At 42.0% G+C, this 19,573-nt stretch overlaps 1 protein-coding gene across 1 annotated transcript in view; it reads left to right on the top strand.

The window, feature by feature from the left end:
• Positions 1-18,180, top strand: part of RBPMS2 (RNA binding protein, mRNA processing factor 2) — a 48,714-nt gene extending 30,534 nt beyond the window's left edge. The window contains exons 2-8 of the mRNA XM_075342687.1: positions 5,374-5,451; positions 6,435-6,473; positions 6,557-6,619; positions 8,447-8,597; positions 9,367-9,515; positions 16,998-17,074; positions 17,256-18,180. Of these exons, the coding sequence (XP_075198802.1) occupies positions 5,374-5,451; positions 6,435-6,473; positions 6,557-6,619; positions 8,447-8,597; positions 9,367-9,515; positions 16,998-17,060 (543 nt within the window). The 3' untranslated portion in view covers positions 17,061-17,074; positions 17,256-18,180. The remainder of the gene's footprint in view (positions 1-5,373; positions 5,452-6,434; positions 6,474-6,556; positions 6,620-8,446; positions 8,598-9,366; positions 9,516-16,997; positions 17,075-17,255) is intronic.
• Positions 18,181-19,573: the final 1,393 nt, after the last annotated feature.

The following is a 19,573-nucleotide window of genomic DNA, read 5'->3' as shown; positions in this document are numbered from 1 at the left end:
TTACAGCAATATCGCTAGCTATGTTGCAGTGTGTAAAGGGACCTTAATGTAACTACAGTCACACTTGTCCAGGGTCTGGGTGGATACTAGTGTCTAAGATCAATGGAAGCCTTATGTATGCTATAAAGGATAAGTGTCACTGCAGGAGAACGACTGACAGCAGATAGTCAATTGCAAACCTGCTTATTTTACATGCTGTTCTAATCAATTTATGAACTAGAACACCCTTTAAGGGCACCCTTTGATAAATCAAAGCTTAAATTTCTCATACTGTAAAGAACAAGCTGTTAATCACCTATGTTCTGGGGCCTAATTTCAAAATCTGTACTAATAAAGTACAACTGGGACATGTTCATATATGGTTATATAATTAAAACTTGCATGATTTCTGCAAATGTGCATTGGCAATCTGCTGTTGTGGATTTATGCAGAGTGACTAGTTTGGGGTTCATGGATATCTAACCTCCGCCTGCATTCCCCCACCCCCTTCCCCCTCCTTACATCAAATGGTAAAGGATGTGCAAACATTACAATTTGAGGCTACACTGGAAGAGGGTGTGTTAGAAATAAAACTCTACAGTTTGGGGTTTGAATAAACTGCATGATATACTGGTAGTCTCAGGTCAATGAGATTTCTACAGCTCCTTGAAACCACTGGCATTGCTGTAAAGGCTCCCCCATATGCTTGGCCAAGAGTTCATGTTTGTGGTAAGCCAGATTAGAGCTACTAGTGAACACTTGTTCAGCTAGCAGACAGCTGAGGGCTGAAAACTCTGGCCTGCAAGCCACACCACACTCTACTGGCTGTCTGCCCAATGTAAACACGATTTGGATCTTTGAGATGCAGATGATGTTTAATACATTAAAGGAGGGGCCACAGTCTCCTTCCACAAATCAGCACATGAGACAACAAACATGACATCACATCAGCATGTCTTATGTGCAGAGGATTAGTGCTGTGGGAATAGGTGAGATAGATGGTATACTTGGCTATGCACAACCACTGAGGCTTCAAGCATACAGGATCAAATCCTATGATTTACATCAGTTTCAGTAACACACCCATGTGTGGGGAAATAATGGTTAACTGCCACAGGGGTAAGACTAATTAAACTTTAGTGATCTTAATTCAATAGTGTACCATGATGTCTAGGAGTCGCCCACCACGGCGCTGCAGTGGGACACTGCAGGGACTTCTCTGTAGGGACCCTTCTGGCAAAAGGTATGTCAGGTTCACTTTCATAGTAGTCGTGACACCACTCTGTTTTGCGGTCAGGGTGATGGGGGTCCACCACTGCAGTTTAGGCTAAGTTCACATTTCCGCTAAAATCTATCAGTCACAATCCGCTGCTCTTGTAAACAGCGGAATCCGTTTAGCGGATTCCGCTGCTCCCATAGACTTGTATGAGCAGCGGATTGTGACTGATGATGCTGCGTTGCACCCTCCGCCCGACTGATCAGTCGTGGAACGACTGACCGCCGGGCGGGAGGAACGCAGCATGTAACGTTTTTTGAGCAGCGAGATCCGTCGGATTTCGCTGCGCATGCTCTCTGGCTCCCTGCACACGTCACCAGCTTTGGTTGGTTACCCGATATTTACCCTGGTTACGGTGCAAGGAGCCAGCGCTAAGCGGTGTAGGCCCGTAACCAAGGTAAATATCGGGTAACCAAGGTAAACATCGGGTGCTTTGCTGTTACCCGATATTTAGGCTGGTTACGTGTGCAGGGAGGCCGACACTTCCCCGCTCGGCCCCGCCCCCTCCCGCACTCCGCACATGTATGTACACACACACACACACACACACACACACACACACACACACACACACACACACACACACACACACACACACACACACACACACACACACACACACACACACACACACACACACACACACACACCTGTCCCCAGCCATGCAGACAAGCACTGCCACTGACACCCTCGTCTGGCCCCGCCCCCCGCTCGGCTCCACCCCCTCCCACACTTTGCATGTGCACATACATACATACATACATACATACATACATACATACATACATACATACATACATACATACATACATACATACATACATACATACATACATACATGCACATACACACACTCACAGATACACTCACCTGTCCCCAGCCATGCAGACCGCAGCACTTCCACTGACATCCTCAGCGCCTGGCCCCGCCCCCTCCCACACTTTGCATGTGCACATACACACATACACACATACACACATACATACATACATACATACATACATACATACATACATACATACATACATACATACATGCACATACACTCACTCACAGATACACTCACCTGTCCCCAGCCATGCAGACCGCAGCACTTCCACTGACATCCTCAGCGCCTGGCCCCGCCCCCTCCCACACTTTGCATGTGCACATACACACATACATACACACATACATACATACATACATACATACATACATACATACATACATACATACATGCACATACACACACTCACTCACAGATACTCACCTGTCCCCAGCCATGCAGACCGCAGCACTTCCACTGACATCCTCAGCGCCTGGCCCCGCCCCCTCCCACACTTTGCATGTGCACATACATACATACATACATACATACATACATACATACATACATACATACATACATACATGCACATACACACACTCACTCACAGATACTCACCTGTCCCCAGCCATGCAGACCGCAGCACTTCCACTGACATCCTCAGCGCCTGGCCCCGCCCCCCGCTCGGCTCTGCCCCCGAACTCCGCCCCCCGCACACAACGGAATCCGACAAAGAATTCTGTTCTTTGTCATCCGTTGTACAGCGCATCAGTCACATGCGTCAAGCGACGCATGTGACTGATACAAATCAACGGAAATGTGAACTTAGCCTTAGCGAGCGTCTTGGGCTGATGGTACTTGTAGTTAGATGGTGTGGCCTCCCGAGAGGCTGGCCCCAGGGGCTCAGGTGTATGTGTGTGGAACAGGTCGCAGAAGAACTCCGTCTCAGTCATAAATGTCTTTCAATTGTTGACTCTCTTTCTGTGGTAGTGAGGCAACCTGGGCGATGCTGAGATGAACCAGAGAACCAGGTATCCTTCAGGCTGATATAGGGGTGACTGCTGACTTGCCTTCCTAGCACTTTTTGTTTCGGACAACCCCTGACTTAAAGTACCGTGGGTTTCATCCAGGGAAGTCGCAGCTGCCTTTTCTCCCCTTTCTGACCAGTTTGCGGGCAGCGTGGACCAAGATGGATAGCTTTAGGCTCAATCCTCCTTATCGGCCCCCTCGTTGCTGCTGATGCTCGGGCTCTGTGTTGGTTGGTGTGGAACCTCTAGCCCCCCCCACCTGCAGGATTTAGCATCCAACTAAATGGATGTCTGGTTATAGGGACCTGTTCCCCGTGAGTGCTTTCATTACCAGAAGTCCTCGTACTCAACTCCTTACTGCTCTCGTCAGGTGTCTTTTAGACTGGTAATGTCCTCCCTTGCCAGCAGCACAACATGTGCAGGGTCTGATTGGTGTTCCCGCTCTTGTGTCTCCACTTGACTCGGCTGCTCCACTCCTCCTACTCCTTCGACTGTCACTGCAACTCGTTTCCAGCCCCACGACCGCACCACTAGCTGATATGTGGAGGCGACGCCCCCTCCTGGGTCTGCCCAGGGGTCCCCGTGTGTGTCCTGGTTACAATGTGCCTGTGCGTACACGCCCTACTCAGCCTTTGGGATTACCTGTTTGTACTCACCCAGCATGGGTGTAGTACTGTGGTGCCTGACCAGGTCAGGGGCGCCACATCTACAGTAGATAATGTAAACAAGCAGTAACCACTCCCCAACATGAAGAATTCTCCCAGGCATAACCTGACAATCAGCAAAAGCAAATTGGAAATATTACCTGTAGACAGCCTGGAGAACAAGAATTGGGGAGCGGAGAAATAATGTTGCACTGCTCCAGCAGCTTAATCAGGTGTGGCCTAGCACTGGTAGTGAGTTCTTAAATACTGGCGCCACAAGATGTGGCAAATTGGTGCACACTAATGCCAGGCCACTGCCAGCGTTCAGAGATGGGAAGGGGGATATACTTAATTAATAACCACAATTTCTACAACTGGTGCAGGGTAGGCAGTGCATGAGCATGGCATATCTTTGCCTTGGCTTGACTTGCTCCACTGCTTAATGGTACAGGACATGTCCACAAGGGACAAGGTGTCAACTGAGTATTTGGGTACTGTCATCGCTCCTGGCTGACACTGGTGAATCTTCAGTTCATGCAATGTCACAATTCTACAGACTGGGTTTAAGCCAGACAACCTGTTAAAGGAAATATCTAAGCAACTGGGATTCGGGTTAGAAGTTTTAATTTGATAAAACAGTGCCTTATCACTAATGTTATGCAGTAAGATCTAATGTTTATGTATATACAGCTTTTAAAAGACTTTAATGTTTAACCTTTTGTTGATTTGGGTGATGGGAGAAGGGGCAGAGAGTGGTTTAATAAACTTTAATTTTCTAACAAATGTAAATTTTTACCTGTCTCAACTCCAATGTTTTCACCTCCTGAGAAGAATTGTATCCAGTAAAGATGGGAATAAATTATTGATCTGGCATTGTGCCCTATGTATGAAGGGTCTTAAGCTTATGCCATAGCTATTGAGGAAAAATGCTTTCCCTTTTTTTTTTTTTTTTCTACTATGAAACTTGGATTTAACAACCATAATTATTGCCTGTAAACACCTGAACAGCAGAATCTTGTATTGAGAATTGCCCCAGAGACCAGTATGCAATTAAAAATATTGCAAATTCTTATGTTTTTAATCAGGTTTGTTGAATACTTGGTGACATATTGCTAAAATCAATAAATGACTCTGGATGGAAAGATCTACATGGTGAGGTCAGTGATGTAGTCTCATCCTGACCGGTAAGACCACAAGTTTTTTATGGTTGGGCCTCACCACTTTAAAAGATGATTTAAACTCAAATGTTTACTTTGTCTTGAACGTAACATTAATTTAAGACAATGCACTCTAAATTATAGCTGTAAAGCAGATCTATAAAATCTACTTTTTCATGGCTGCCTCAACTGGTTGGAGGCCCTCTATGCTAAGTCTAACCTGTTTGAGAAGCACTGCTGTAGCCTTTCTGGATGTCTAGCACTTGTTCAATCGTTATCTTAAAGACTTATTTAAAAAAAATTAAATAAATAAATAAACCCTCAAGCAACAGGAATAAAATGAGCTAAAACTGGACTTTTGACCTTTTTGTAGATGTCATTTTAATAGTGGTAACTGTTAGCTAACTTGCACTTCCAATTGTAGAATGAATGGTGCTTGATGGTTTTCATTTTCTTTCTCCTCCCACTTTCCCATCTCCAGGTCAGAACGCTCTTCGTCAGCGGCCTTCCAATAGATATCAAACCCAGGGAACTTTACTTGCTATTCCGTCCATTTAAGGTAGGAAGTGCATCAACTGTTAGCTGAACTGTTTTAGAGCAAGTGATTAAAATTTAGTTTTTTCCCTAACTATTTTTACCCAAAGGCTGGCATTAAACCATCTGTGATTTAAAGCCTCTAGTACTAGTACATGTGGCTCTGTAGGCAAAGGAACCTCTCAGCTGGCAAGTGGTGGACAATGTTCTTTGCATGGAGACAATTACTTCCTTACAGGTTCTCCAAAGCTATGAAATTGTTCTCAAACCAGGTGGTGGTTTCATCTGAAAGGTTTCCTTATGAAATGGGTCAATGAAAAGTAAGCTAAATTTTAGAGCTTTGCTTAGCCAACTTGCGCAAGGACTAATTGAAATTTCAAACTATAATACAACATGGGGTTGTCTCCCAGTGTTTAATGCTACATGGCTGCCATCCCTTAGTTCTAAAAGAGGTAACTGGTTTATTTTTCTCTTCCCTTCTTTGCCTGAACTGGGGGTCTTACTACAGTGAAAGGTACCATTTCAGATTCCACCACTCTGCCACTATACATGAATCAAATGATGGGCAAAATTGACTTGGATTTTTACACTTTAAAATAAACTTCATTGTTTTAGTATTGCAGAATAGACACAAGTCTGTACGTTGGATACAGTACTGGTGTCCAATACAGCATTTTAAAGTTTTTGTATGTCCATGTCAATTTCTCAATCCCATCAGTCAAATTGCACAGCGTAAGCACAAATTTCCACACTGACAGAGCACAGCCTTAGGCACTGCTGAGAAGTTATGGGTACCACTTCAATTCTGCTATTTGGGACCACAGCACCACCTCATGGCAGAGGGTGCAGATACACTCCCTCTGCAGCTTGTCACTGCTGTCCCTGATTAGTCGTGCAGATCTACCCTTCCTAGTGTCCAGCACATCCACTTCCCAATGCTGCAATAACACCAAGCTTTTTCCTTTTTTTCTAAAACCAAATCTTTATAATTTGTCTTCTAACTTCTAGGGTTATGAAGGATCACTGATAAAGCTAACCTCAAAACAGGTAACCTTTTTACTCTCAATGTTTTTTGTTTTTTTTTTGTTTTTTTTCTTACATCAGTGTTTTATGCTTTCTTATTTCTTTAGCCTGTAGGGTTCGTCACCTTTGATAACAGGGCTGGTGCAGAAGCTGCAAAGAATGCCTTAAACGTAAGTGGCTTTTTCTCCACTTAAAATAACTTTAAAATTGTGTCTAGGATAGAAGTGGAGAAAGTATTGCATTAAAAAAATGGAAGTCTGACTGTATGCATTGGTCATTGAAACCTTGTATAGAGTCTAATCTTGCATTCATGGCAGATCCTGTGGTTTTTGATACAAATTAAATGCTGAGACTTGCTTATATCTTGAACTGGGCTTCATCATCCCGATGGCTTATTTTTGAGCTCTGGAAATTCCTGAGCAAGTGGAGTCTTCATTGACAAAACTTTACTGCAGTTTGAGGATTTCTATTACAGAATCGGTTACAAATCCACATCAGTTACTTGTGAATTTCATTGCAAATATCTATCTTCTCAATTTACTAAACATTGACTAGGGTTCCAATCCATATGAATGCTGCAGATTTGAAATCCACAAATGCTTAAGTTTTCATGTGGAATTTTTTTTCTCCACGATGTGACTGATTTTGAAAACAATTTACTTGTAAGTTGCTGCAGACTTGCAGTACACTTTGCAAATTCAAGAGATGTGATCTTGGTCTAAGACTATGACCGCACTTTGCGTCATGCTAGTTGCAGTTCAGAACGCACGTTTTGGCATTGATTTAGGCAAAGTTGCCTTAAGAAATTTGGCTCTAAAAACGCATGCGTATTTACTGCATTTTAGATGCGTTTTCAGCACTTTTTAAATTTTCCCTTGCGTTTTGACAGATGCGTTTTGAACATCAAGACACTGCTAAATAAAGATTAAATAGTCAAACAGAATGAAAAGAGAAAAACAAAACATATATATTTTTTGATTTAATAAAGAAAATAGTAATTCATGAAATTATAGCTTTTTTATAATTGCTAAAATAGCAATAAAATCATACTTTTCATTAATTTGTCACTGTGTAAAGGGACATATTATTCCATTATTTTAATGTCTGAAAAGCATGTGTTTTGAAGTCAAACAGTTTCTGCACCAAAAAAACATGTAAAACGCTGTAATTTTGATGGATGTTTCTTTTTGATGCTTCTCATTGACTTCAATGTTAGCAAAACGCTGCAGAAATGGCAAAAACAATTGACATGCTGCTTCTTTGAACGCATGGTTTTTGCCACAAATTATGCAAATGAAACACAGCGTTTTGAAATGCAAAGTGCAGTCAGGTAATCTTCATTTTCCATAGACTATCATGGAAAATCAAAACGCATGCCTTTTGGCATGAAAAAGGTGGACTTCAAAACGGACCTAAACAGCTGAAACGCAGGTGGAAACGCAAAGTGTGGTCATAGCCTAACACTTGATGATGGAGCCTTGCGTGTCTTGGCTTTGTTCACCTAGACTTGGTACTGTGTAGTTGTAAATTCAATGTCATTATTCAGAAATATCTAATGGACATAGCCTTACCTCTGCACTTTATAAGAAAGACCATGTGCCCATGTTGCATTGTGTCCCTGCAGAAATTTCAGCAGCAATTTGACAGCAAATCGCTGCAGAAACACTGCATAATGAATGCAGTGAAAGACCATTTCATGCGCTCTGGATGCAGCCCCCACCATAGAGCAGGACCTGCATCCAAAGTTAACAGAATAAGTGACATGTTTCTTTTTAGAATGCAGCGACATGGCAGCATGCAAATCACTGTTCTAAAACGCAACGTGCGCATGGCTTATGCACAATCTTAGATTGTGCTGGGGACACAGGACGCATGCATTTACGCTGCAGTGCTATACGCAGCGTAACTGCACGCAAATACACAACGTGGGCACAGCCTAAATGTTGTATTTAAAGTTTGTGCTTAAAGACTTTCAATTTGGCTCTTACTTTCCTTAGGGTATCCGTTTTGATCCAGAAAACCCACAAACCTTAAGACTAGAATTTGCAAAGGCCAACACAAAGATGGCTAAGAACAAATTAATGGCTACACCTAACCCCACAAACCTCCACCCTGCACTTGGAGCACACTTCATTGCACGAGATCCTTGTAAGTTCTTTCACTACTTTTGTAAAGAGCTTGTTAATTTTCTGTTGTATTCTAGGAGACACTTGAGGTTTAACTATATCTTTAATTATTGATTTTCAACTTTCTAATACCAGCTAAGATTTCTGTTTAAGGATCTGCTTGATATAAAGATTGCTACATTGACTCTAAAGACTTTATTGTGACCAGGACAACGCATGTCCAGGTTCTATAGCTAAATGCTAGTGTGGATAATCTGTTCATTAAAGGCTTAGCTATAGGTTGAATTAACTTTCACTGTCAAAATGAGGCATTCTGATTTTAAACTGAAAAAAATAAATGGCTACCCAGTTTTTGTTTTAATGGCTAACTGAAAAGATGGCATCGACCACTAAAATCTCACTTTTACTTTTTTTTTTTTTTTTTTTTTTTTGTTTAACCTAGGACAAATTTTTAACTTTCAGCTCTTAAATCTTTAGCCTGCACTTGACACTAGTTGCTTTGCTTGATACTGGCAGCACCAGACTTTCATCCCTCTAAAATGATTACATGCATGGTAAATGAAGGCACAACACAATTTAATGGTGTGGCATGTTTGAAAATTAGGCCATTGTTTAATTATAGTATTTCAGCAATCTGTCATTAACAATCCTGTATATTAAAGTCTGTCAGTTTGTTTAGATGGTTTGCAAGGTCCTTCATAACCAACATTTCAGGGCACTACTGACTGCTTACAATTGTCTGGAACTAGGCATAAAAATAATTTGTATCTCCAATCCCTTTTTATGTGTAGACGACCTAACAGGTGCTGCACTAATCCCAGCCTCACCAGAAGCTTGGTCTCCCTATCCACTGTACACCACAGAGCTGGCCCCAGCAATTCCTCATGCTGCGTTTACATATCCGGCAGCAGCCGCCGCAGCAGCAGCGCTCCATGCACAGGTAGGTAACTTTAATGTTCATACTGACCTAGAAGGTAGTACTTGTTTCATGGTGTAACTGTTCCTATCCCCCCCCCCCCCCCCCCTTCCTCTTATTAGTACAACTCTTGGTATGGGCGACTTAAACCATTAGTTCTTATCTTCATATAATTGGTCCACTGATGGTCCTCCACTCCCACCTTACGTATTTGTAGAAGGCAGGCAAGTGCAGAGATCAAGTGTTCTCAGTCTAGAGGTGGCACAACTTTTGTGGGGGGTGGATTTCTTAAAGGGGTTGGGTATTTACCCTCTTGCTCCCCTACCCATTCCCCAGGAAGAGATCTTGTACCATAGATAAGATGGGGCAGCGGCTCATGTTGACCAACAAATCAAGGGCAGTATGCCACCAGAGCCAGCTTGTGTCCCACAGTGCATTTTTTTTAATCAATATAGTTCTTGTAATTCCACTAAATGTTTGTTTGTGTTTTTGTTTAAAAAAAAAAAAACAAACATTGTCCTGAATCTTTTATAAATGTGCTCCTGTGACTTACTGTCTAATACATGTCTGACCATACTGGAAAATGGTCTGAACATATGACAGGTCCTGGGGTGAAAACAAAAGTATGCAGCCATGACTGCATGGGATCAGATACGGCTTTCTGTGAGGTAAAAGCTTTAAAAGCAAAATGGCTCACCTCACACACTTAACTGATCTCAAGATGTCCTGTCTGTATATTCTTGTCACCACATCTCCTAGGCCAGGAAGGAATCAATGTTCCTGCATGGTGCTGGGAATCATTCTTTTAAACACATCCAATTGTGGAACTTGGTACATATTAAATCAATACATCTTGACATTTGTTGGGAAACACTTAACTTCACTCTGCAGAGCAAGTGTATGACAGTCAGCATGAGTCTGCCTTTTGTATGTGGTCAGAAAGGGGCAGTGGTACTTCAATCACTGCAATGTAATGCATCTTGACATGGTTCTATTTCTATGATCACAATTCCAAGAAACTGCAACTTTGATGCATAACTGTAGCAATACCACAACACTCTGCCACAGCATTTATGACCATGGGACCCAACATTTCTGGGTCCTGGAGAGCATGTGCATGCAAAATCTGTTTACATGAAATTGCTCCACTAGGCCCTTTGATAAATTTTGTCTAATTTCTAAGTAAATGGCCAATGATCTACTTGAAGCAGGAAAATAAGACGAGAATGCTTCTGAAGGTAAATAGTTTACTTATTTGTTCTATATAGTTAAACATTACTTTCACCTACTAACCTAAGACTGTTGTGAAATTGCTCTAAGCAGTCTAAGTCCTAAGGTTTATTTAGTCATCTATTAAGCTGAGGCCTTTGCTATATCAATTTTAGTATAACTTCAAAAAACAGCTGACAGTCACTCGTGGGTATACAGTTTGACCCAGAAAGTTGTGACCTACATTCAGAACAGGTCCAGTCATCTAAATGATGATTCCCCTCCCCCTTTCACAATCTCAGATCAGGATCCACTTAACCTTCCCCCATTTACAACACCTTTCTGGCATATGAACCAATCTTGACTTGTTTATGCCTTCCTTCAGTTGCATTTCTCTCCCTCCCACTATCAATATTGTAATAGCGCCATGGAATTACGGTTTAATTCCTCCCCACGCACCAGCAGTGGCTAGACCACCATGTGCATATGCTTTAGACAGCTTGCATATTCAAGTAGGTGAAGGAACACAGCAGAGGTTATTTCAAGAAACCATTAGTACCTTCAGAATGTGTATGCCTCTGCTCAAATATAAAGTAATGTAGTGCCTTCCATTTGATAGGAATACTGTGAAAATGGGTTGAGTTGGGTTATGCAGTAAATTATATGGCAAATCTGTTTTCCTACCTTCCTCCTGTCCTAATGTGCTGAGGTGGAAACATAGGAACTACTATGATGTGCCATGAGAACTTTTCTTTTTCAGGTCTAAATCCTCATGCTGTAGCTACTACAAATCAGAGCTGAATGTATATTTAGCGTTAATACATCCCATTCAAATTTGGGAAGAGAACTTCTTGCCCAGCCTATAAGCAAGAAATGGAATCTAGTATTGCAGACCTACCAGAGTTCTGATGATCTTCAGAGTTCTAGAAACAGTACATGCTAGACTTATCACAGGTCTTAAAACCATTTTAAGGAGGGCTTTACAGCACTCTGCCTGCTTCAACGCAGGAGGCAATTACCGTATTTTCCAGATAAGACACACTTCACCTCCCCCCCCCCCCCCCCCCCCCAAAAAAAAACTGGGGGGAAAATGGAGGTGCGTCTTATAATCCAGATATGCCTTACCAGGGTGGCAGTGGTAGAGCAGGGTCTGTGATGGTGGTGGGCTCTACTGAACTGCCAGCGCTTGATGCTATGGACTTCACAAAAAATGGCCACAGAAGCTAATCTGCACACACTGCCTCCATGGTCATTTTCTTGAAGTTCATTGTGTCAACCGCCAGCAGTTCAATGGAATGCACAACACGCTGGTAGATAAATGCCGCCTACCGCAATACCCTCAAGCCCGCAGTATCACTGACCCTCCTGAGCCACGACACCCCCTCCAAGCCCGCAGAATCGCCGACCCTACCGCCTGTGATCCTCCTGAGCCGTTCCTTCCACTCGACCCCCTACCCCCCCCCCACTGCCACTCCCCTCTGAGCTATTATAAGGCATACTAGGATTATAAGATGGACACCCAATTTTAATTTTTTTTTTATTTTCCTCCTCTAAATTTTGGGTGGGTCTTATAATCCAGTGGCTCTTATAAAACTAAATACTGTAGTTACATTCCAAAACCAGAATATTTATGATCCTCATGGGTCATTGTATAACATGTACTAACCAGTAGTAGGTGCAGGAGTCACTTAGGCCCAGACATAGGTGCTGAGCGGTGGTATGGCTTTTCTGCAGTGTTGTGCAGTTTGTCAGTGCTCCTACCTGGTTCCTGGCGCTCAAAACCCTTTCCCAGGGTACATCTAGATGGGGTAGGAATAAGGCAGACCACATCTTTTGGTATGAATAGTTCATGCTTTTTACACACAATGATGGTTTACATTTTTGGTACTTTACATTAAGTCCTCCTTGAAAAACCACTCAACTCAAGCGTGGCTTCTCTAAACTGCCAACTGTCAAATCTTCCTGGCTACCATAGAGGATATTGACCAGACAACCTCCAATGTAGTCCCTTGCCAACACATACCACCACCTGCTGGCCTGCATTTTGATGAGATCTTGGGCTGCAAAGGGCCCATATTTCTTGCACAGGGTTTTGGTGTTTTTTTTTTTTTTTTTTTCCATGTCACCATTGCAAAGGCACTGTCTACAAAAGCAATACACACCTGTATCTTAAGCATACCCCTGCCTCTAGCATTGAATGTGATCTGAGCACAGTCTATACTTGGGTCTAAATATCAACTGGAACAAACAGCTACCTCCTATGCAGTCCTCACTTCTATCTTTAAAATGAGGAGATGGCTCTTGCTAAATAGAATATATAAAACTTCAATAACCTAAACCTTCTCCCTTATTTCTTAAGCATACAAGCAGAGAAGAGCTTACCCTGCTATAGCTCCAATCAGTTGCCACAAGTATTATATATTCTTAGCCTCCAATATATGAAAACTTGCATATATTAAATAAGCTCCCCTCCAGTTTTTAATTTGGCAGGGTCTGAGCCAAGACCTGTTGTCATATAATGCAATATACTTGAAGGGTCTGGTGGGGCAACCTTACTAGACGGTAGACTAAAGGCCCCGTCACACTAAGCAACATCGCTAGCAACATCGCTGGTAACGAACAACTTTTGTGACGTTGCTAGCGATGTTGCTGTGTGTGACATCCAGCAACAACCTGGCCCCTGCTGTGAGGTCGTTGGTTGTTGCTGAATGTCCTGGGCCATTTTTTAGTTGTTGCTGTCCCGCTGTGAAGCACACATCGCTGTGTGTGACAGCGAGACAGCAACAACTAATGTGCAGTGAGCAGGGAGCCAGCTTCTGCTGAGGCTGGTAACCAATGTAAACATTGGGTAACCAAGAAGCCCTGTCCTTGGTTACCCGATATTTACCTTTGATACCAGCCTCCTCCGCTCTCACTGTCAGTGCCGGCTCCTGCTCTGTGCACATGTAGCTGCAGCACACATCAGGTAATTAACCCGATGTGTGCTGTAACTAGGAGAGCAAGGAGCCAGCGCTAAGCATTGTGCGCTGCTCCCTGCTCTGTGCACATTTAGCTGCAGCACACATCTGGTTAATTAACCTGATGTGTGCTGTAACTAGGAGACTGGGGGCTGGTCACTGGTTGCTGGTGAGCTCACCAGCAACTCGTGTAGCCACGCTCCAGCGATCCCTGCCAGGTCAGGTTGCTGGTGGGATCGCTGGAGCGTCGCAGTGTGACAGCTCACCAGCAACCTCCTAGCAACTTACCAGTGATCCCTATCGTTGTTGGGATCGCTGGTAAGTTGCTTAGTGTGACTGGACCTTAATACCTGGCAGGCCAATCTTTGCCATATGTAGGTGGAATGGGAGGACTTCATGAGAGCTCTTATGGCAACTTGTCTGATCCAGGAATTTCGCACATTTCATATATATTATATATTATATATTATATATTATATATTATATATTATATATTATATATTATATATTATATTTTTCATCCTTTCACAGGGAGCAAGTGCATAACTGATTCTTGACACTCAGTCAGGCTGTTTTTGGTCTGGGTAGTGGTCCACAGTTATCTATACTAAACTCTGGCACAAGACTTTCTGGAGTGGGGACCTTTTGTGGGTTTGGTCTACCTAGATAGGGTCTATGCAGCCATAGTTCAGAAGGGAAAGTTCATCCTTGGGGCCTAAAATTGTACCCTACCACTTCTACCTCTGGCATGCCCTGCACACCTAGTTCCTGGCTCTTCCCTGACCTGGGTGCTATTAGACTCCTCCCAGCCAAGAGCTGGCCAGTAGTGACGCATGTACATATGTATGACAGGAATAGGGCTTCCTATGAGCAGGCAACACCATATTAGTGACACAAGCCTCATATTTGATTGGTAGCTAATATTGTAGGGGTCTGGGAATGAATTTTTTACCTCCTTCAGTGGAGTTTTCCATTAATTGGGAGATGGTGGTCTCAGGTTAGATTTCTATATAACAGTATGGTGATGCCTGTCTGAGGACCCTGGTACCTGAATTTTTCATCCTGAACAGTAATCAAAAAGATCACCACTTCTACTTGATTCTTTGTTTATTTGTACTCTGATATTAATTTATGCAACAATTCAATACTGGATGTTATGGATCTATCTCTAGTTTTGTTGTACACTGATCAATCCTAGTATACTGTAAATAAGCTTCCTAATATGCTGTACTTCATCCTGTAATTTCTTTAAAAGTTTAATATATACATAAATGAGTCTCTTAATGAGGGTGTTCCCACTTCCAACATCAATTAATCATTGTGTAGACACCTTTTTAAATGGAACAATGGTTGTTACATGAAATATAAAGTTTTTCATCCTGACTAGTAAGTTCAGACTTCTATGTAAAGTGGAGTGCAGTTTTAAATTCCTTTTCACCCCCTCCTGCTGATACATAGACATAACCTTAGATTCTGTCTGCGAATGGAGGACACATGGTAGCTTGGTGTGCTCAGTGGCCTCAGGTAGCCAGATCCTGGAGATCACTAGATTGACAAGTTTATACTCTAGCAAAATTGTATCTCTTATGTATTCTAGTTTAAGGCCCTGACCCATATAATGTGGTTTTGCTTTTAGCTATTTAGTTGCTTATTACGCTTCACATTTTAAAATCCAGATCTTACATTATCTTTCCTTGACTGTTTCCCCCAAAAAACATTGCCTACATTTTGTAGTTTCACCCTTGACGTAGTTTAGCTCTTAAAATGATGCTTTGTAATGGAATGTTATCTGCTGCTCCCTCCCCCTCTTCTATTGCCACAAACAGACCGAACAGAAAACATCTGTCTGAAAATGGCTAATGAGTAGTTGTGTAATATCCTCAATTGCTTATTTTACAAACCAAGACTATTTTGTTCTGCATAGTTTACATAGGTCATCTGTGCATGCCTAAAACAGTAACTTGGGCTCTTAACAATGGCTATAGTGAGGCTACTTCACATAACCATGTAGCAAAAATTTAATCCAGCTACAAAATAGCTGACACTTTAAAAACTCTCAAATTGCTGAAGAATCAAAACTTGCAACAGTGGAATCTGTACTGACTTATAATTTCTCATTCTTGCATGGATTATGATCTAGGGTGACACATGTCACATGAAGGTCCCCTGTTTCCACTGTGACCCACATGGAAGCATGAAACTAGAATATCCATACGTTTTTGGTCCATAAAATGCCCTCAGTCATGTCTGCTTCTGCACTCATGTCCCTCCCCCACAGATATAAGCTTTTATAATTGCATCAGCATCCCAAGGTAAATTCGTGTCATACAGTATAACAGTTTTGGTATACTTTGCTTGTGTAGAGTAGCCATACAAAATTCAGAAGTGTGCTGCTGCTCTCAGAACACGTGCACAATGGTAAAACCACCACATGGCTGAGTTATACTATGATGTATAGTCTTGGCCTATAGGCTCGAAATTAAGCAACGTGACAGCTACATTGGACCTGTAAAAATATCTAGTGTTCAAATGAAGGTGTGGCACACCTATCGGTGTAGTTTAAAAAAGGATATTGGCAGGCATGTGCCCAGGTGTAAATGACACCTGTCATGTCCTTTAGTGTAATCAGTACTTCTGCACCAGCTGAGGCTACTAATCTCCCACATTGGTCAGGCTGCTATAAATGATGCAGTGTTAATCCCCTTTCTAGCTTTCTCAACCAGAAAAATTTGCAGGTTTCACTTATTCAGTCCTTTGGCATGTATATGTATTGGATCAGAACTTCAGACTTGCTCAATCACTGTACATACTCTTACAAGTAAAATATATATATTTGTACAGTGTTAGCCAGTAGAGAGATACTTACAAACATTCTGCACAATGTACAGTATTTGCTACTTCTGTTGGGTGTCGTGATTCTCAGCTACTGAAACAGGGCCCCCTAGTGGCCACAGCAAATCATAAAAAAAGTGTGGTTTAAAGGGAAACAATCAACAGGATTTTCGTATAGAAGCTACAACCAGGGCTATGCTGTCACGGTCAGGCTGATTCTCTAAATCGGAGGTATGTAAAGGCTTTGAAATCCAAAAAAGAATCGGCCTTATAGTGCCAGTATAGCCCTGGCTTTAGCTTATATGCAAACATCCTGGTGATTAGTGTTCCTTGGGATTTAAAGGGAACCAGAGACCATTCAGTTGCAGTGTAAATGCAGCCTTGCACTCAAGACTTATGACTAGTGACTGTTGGAGGTGAGACTGGATATGGGAATGGCCTACTGAATATAGGCAGTCACATATTCACAACAATACATTGAGGTGACTTGTACATGTTTGTTTCTCAGATGCGTTGGTATCCACCGTCTGACGCAACCCAGCAAGGATGGAAATCTCGCCAGTTTTGCTAATGGCTCTTGAGAAGGTAAAATGCTGAATTGTCCTATACGGTGTCTCCCATATTCTGGAAAATTCTAGACATGCTTCCTTTGCATTTGATTTTTAGTATTTCATCTGAACCTAGTATGTGAGAAGCACTAAAACTTCATTGTATAAGACATGCTGAAACTTTGATCTAAATATATAATAATTTTATTTATCCATAGGATTGAAGCCCAGCACCTCAACTTTTTTTTTTTTTTTTTCTCTCCACCCCCTCTGAAGTGGTGATCCAGACATGAACAATGGTGTTCGCTGAACATTGTATTTCTCCTTTTGCATCTGAATGTTTTGGTCCTGATCTCCTATCATTAAGTATTCAAGTCAAACCCCCTACATTAAGTAACAAGTCTTTTCTGTGGAATCTTATCCATCAAGCTGGGTACCTTGATTAACGTGGTCTAAATGAAGCAACCTAATGACTCTTGAAACTGTGGTAGACCAAAGCATAGCTGAAGCCAGGCCATGCTTTGCTCATTTCTGTAATGCTACAATCTTCCTTTTATTGCATGTTGCGTTTTCTGGCATGAATTTACTATTTAAGTGTGTGGTAAAGACCTATTGCTTGTGTACCGGTGTCTGAAGGCCTGCCTTGTGACCTTTCGATCTAGTCATGCGTCTAATCTGCTGCTCATGCCATCACCTCAAATGCAGTCAATCTTCTATCCTGGTCTCAAACTTATACAATTTCATTGGAAAGTCTGTTTTTTGCCAAATAATGCAACCGTCTGGGGGAAACTAAGCAAAATAACATTATTTTTGTAACTTGTTAAATAAGGAAATATTTATGCATCATATGTATTTGTTTTTTGTGTGGTATTAATTATTAAAAATATATTAATCTGTCATAAGTTAATGTTCAGTTAAAAGAGCTCATTCTGTATGGGCTGTCTACTGTACGCTATGAACAATTGTGCAATTTTGTTTTGCTGCAGACTTCTGCTTGGTATTGATGTGTTCAGTATTATGAAAGGTCTCCTGCTTGTATGGAGAAATTGTTTCAACAATGTTTCTATGAGAATGTGATGCTAGATAAAATGTAAAATATTTAAGAATTGTGTGAATTTCAAATTTCTGATCCATTAAAGCAATTAAAAAAAAAAAAATATCTGGATTGTTCTGTACTAAATGCACTTAAACAGCAGCTTGTCTTCAAGCAGAGGACGTGTGAAGTTTCTCAGGCCACTGGCTCTCAGCAGTTGGGAAGTTGCACTGGGATTCACAACTTGACTTTACAGGATTTAGTTAAATAAAAACTTAATGCACAATTAAAAATTAGCCTCTCCATACACTTTTACTCTTCTAATGTATGCACATCTGGCTTTGCACACTGCATAGAAGGTTCACATATCTAAGCATGTAACACCCTTCCATTACAAAGGATTGTAGATCCTATCAAAACATTTTGTTGCTGACATTTCTGTAACAAATCTTATGTGAACAAACTTCTTGGTTTTGCCAAGATGTCACATGGCCAAACTTCAATGACATCGTTAAAGGGAACCAGTCAGGATTAGAAATGTACACCTAGAACTGATTGTGGTTCTGGGTGCGTATTGAACCTAATCACTGCCTAACTGTCTCTGTATCACGGAAAAAACTGTGGAAAAACAAGCGCATAGGGTCTTACCCCAATATGTGAGGGGTGGGGGTGGGGGAGTAAAACTACTCACCAGATGTAGTTGTGAGAAGCCACAACTACTATAATCGCATGTATCACACAATCCAAGGCTGCAGCCACCAAAACGGTAGATAACAGAGAGCACAAGAGAGTGGTGTTTAATGCCGCGCCAATAGATCACTTCAGATGATGTTCAGACCAGTGTTACTTTATTGTTTTCCAGGTCAACGCGTTTCTGGGGCATCTGCCCCCTTCATCAGGACCACCAAAGAAACAGATAACATCCAATCACTGATCACAAGATTGGATGTTATCTGTTTCTTTGGTGGTCCTGATGAAGGGGGCAGATGCCCCAGAAACGCGTTGACCTGGAAAACAATAAAGTAACACTGGTCTGAACATCATCTGAAGTGATCTATTGGCGCGGCATTAAACACCACTCTCTTGTGCTCTCTGTTAACTAACTGTCTCTGTATACACTAGCATATAGATCTTTAGAAAGTGTTTCTAAAGATTTTTTTTTTATGCTAATGAGCAAGGGGACTAGCCCCAAGAGCATTATATCACCCAACTAGTCTGCCCTCTTAGCATGTGGGTGTACCAACATGCAATTCAATTCAGCATCACCAGCAGGGTCATGTGTACCTGTGTTCGCAGTCAGATTCTGAATGCTGGGCACTTCAAGTCATGCGCAGTTTGGAGCTGGGTGTAGGCGTCCAGTCTTCAGAGGTCTACTGACAATGACCGGAAGTGCCCAGCATTCAGAAGACCAGTCACAGCAGTGACAGGTACACCTGGTACAGCTGGTGACTACACGCTCACAGCGGTATGCCAACATTCTAATCAATGCAAAGAGGAATCTAG

The sequence above is a fragment of the Anomaloglossus baeobatrachus genome, chromosome 4 (assembly GCF_048569485.1).
Source record: "Anomaloglossus baeobatrachus isolate aAnoBae1 chromosome 4, aAnoBae1.hap1, whole genome shotgun sequence".
Taxonomy (NCBI): domain Eukaryota; kingdom Metazoa; phylum Chordata; class Amphibia; order Anura; family Aromobatidae; genus Anomaloglossus; species Anomaloglossus baeobatrachus.
This window is presented reverse-complemented; position numbering and strand designations above follow the sequence as displayed.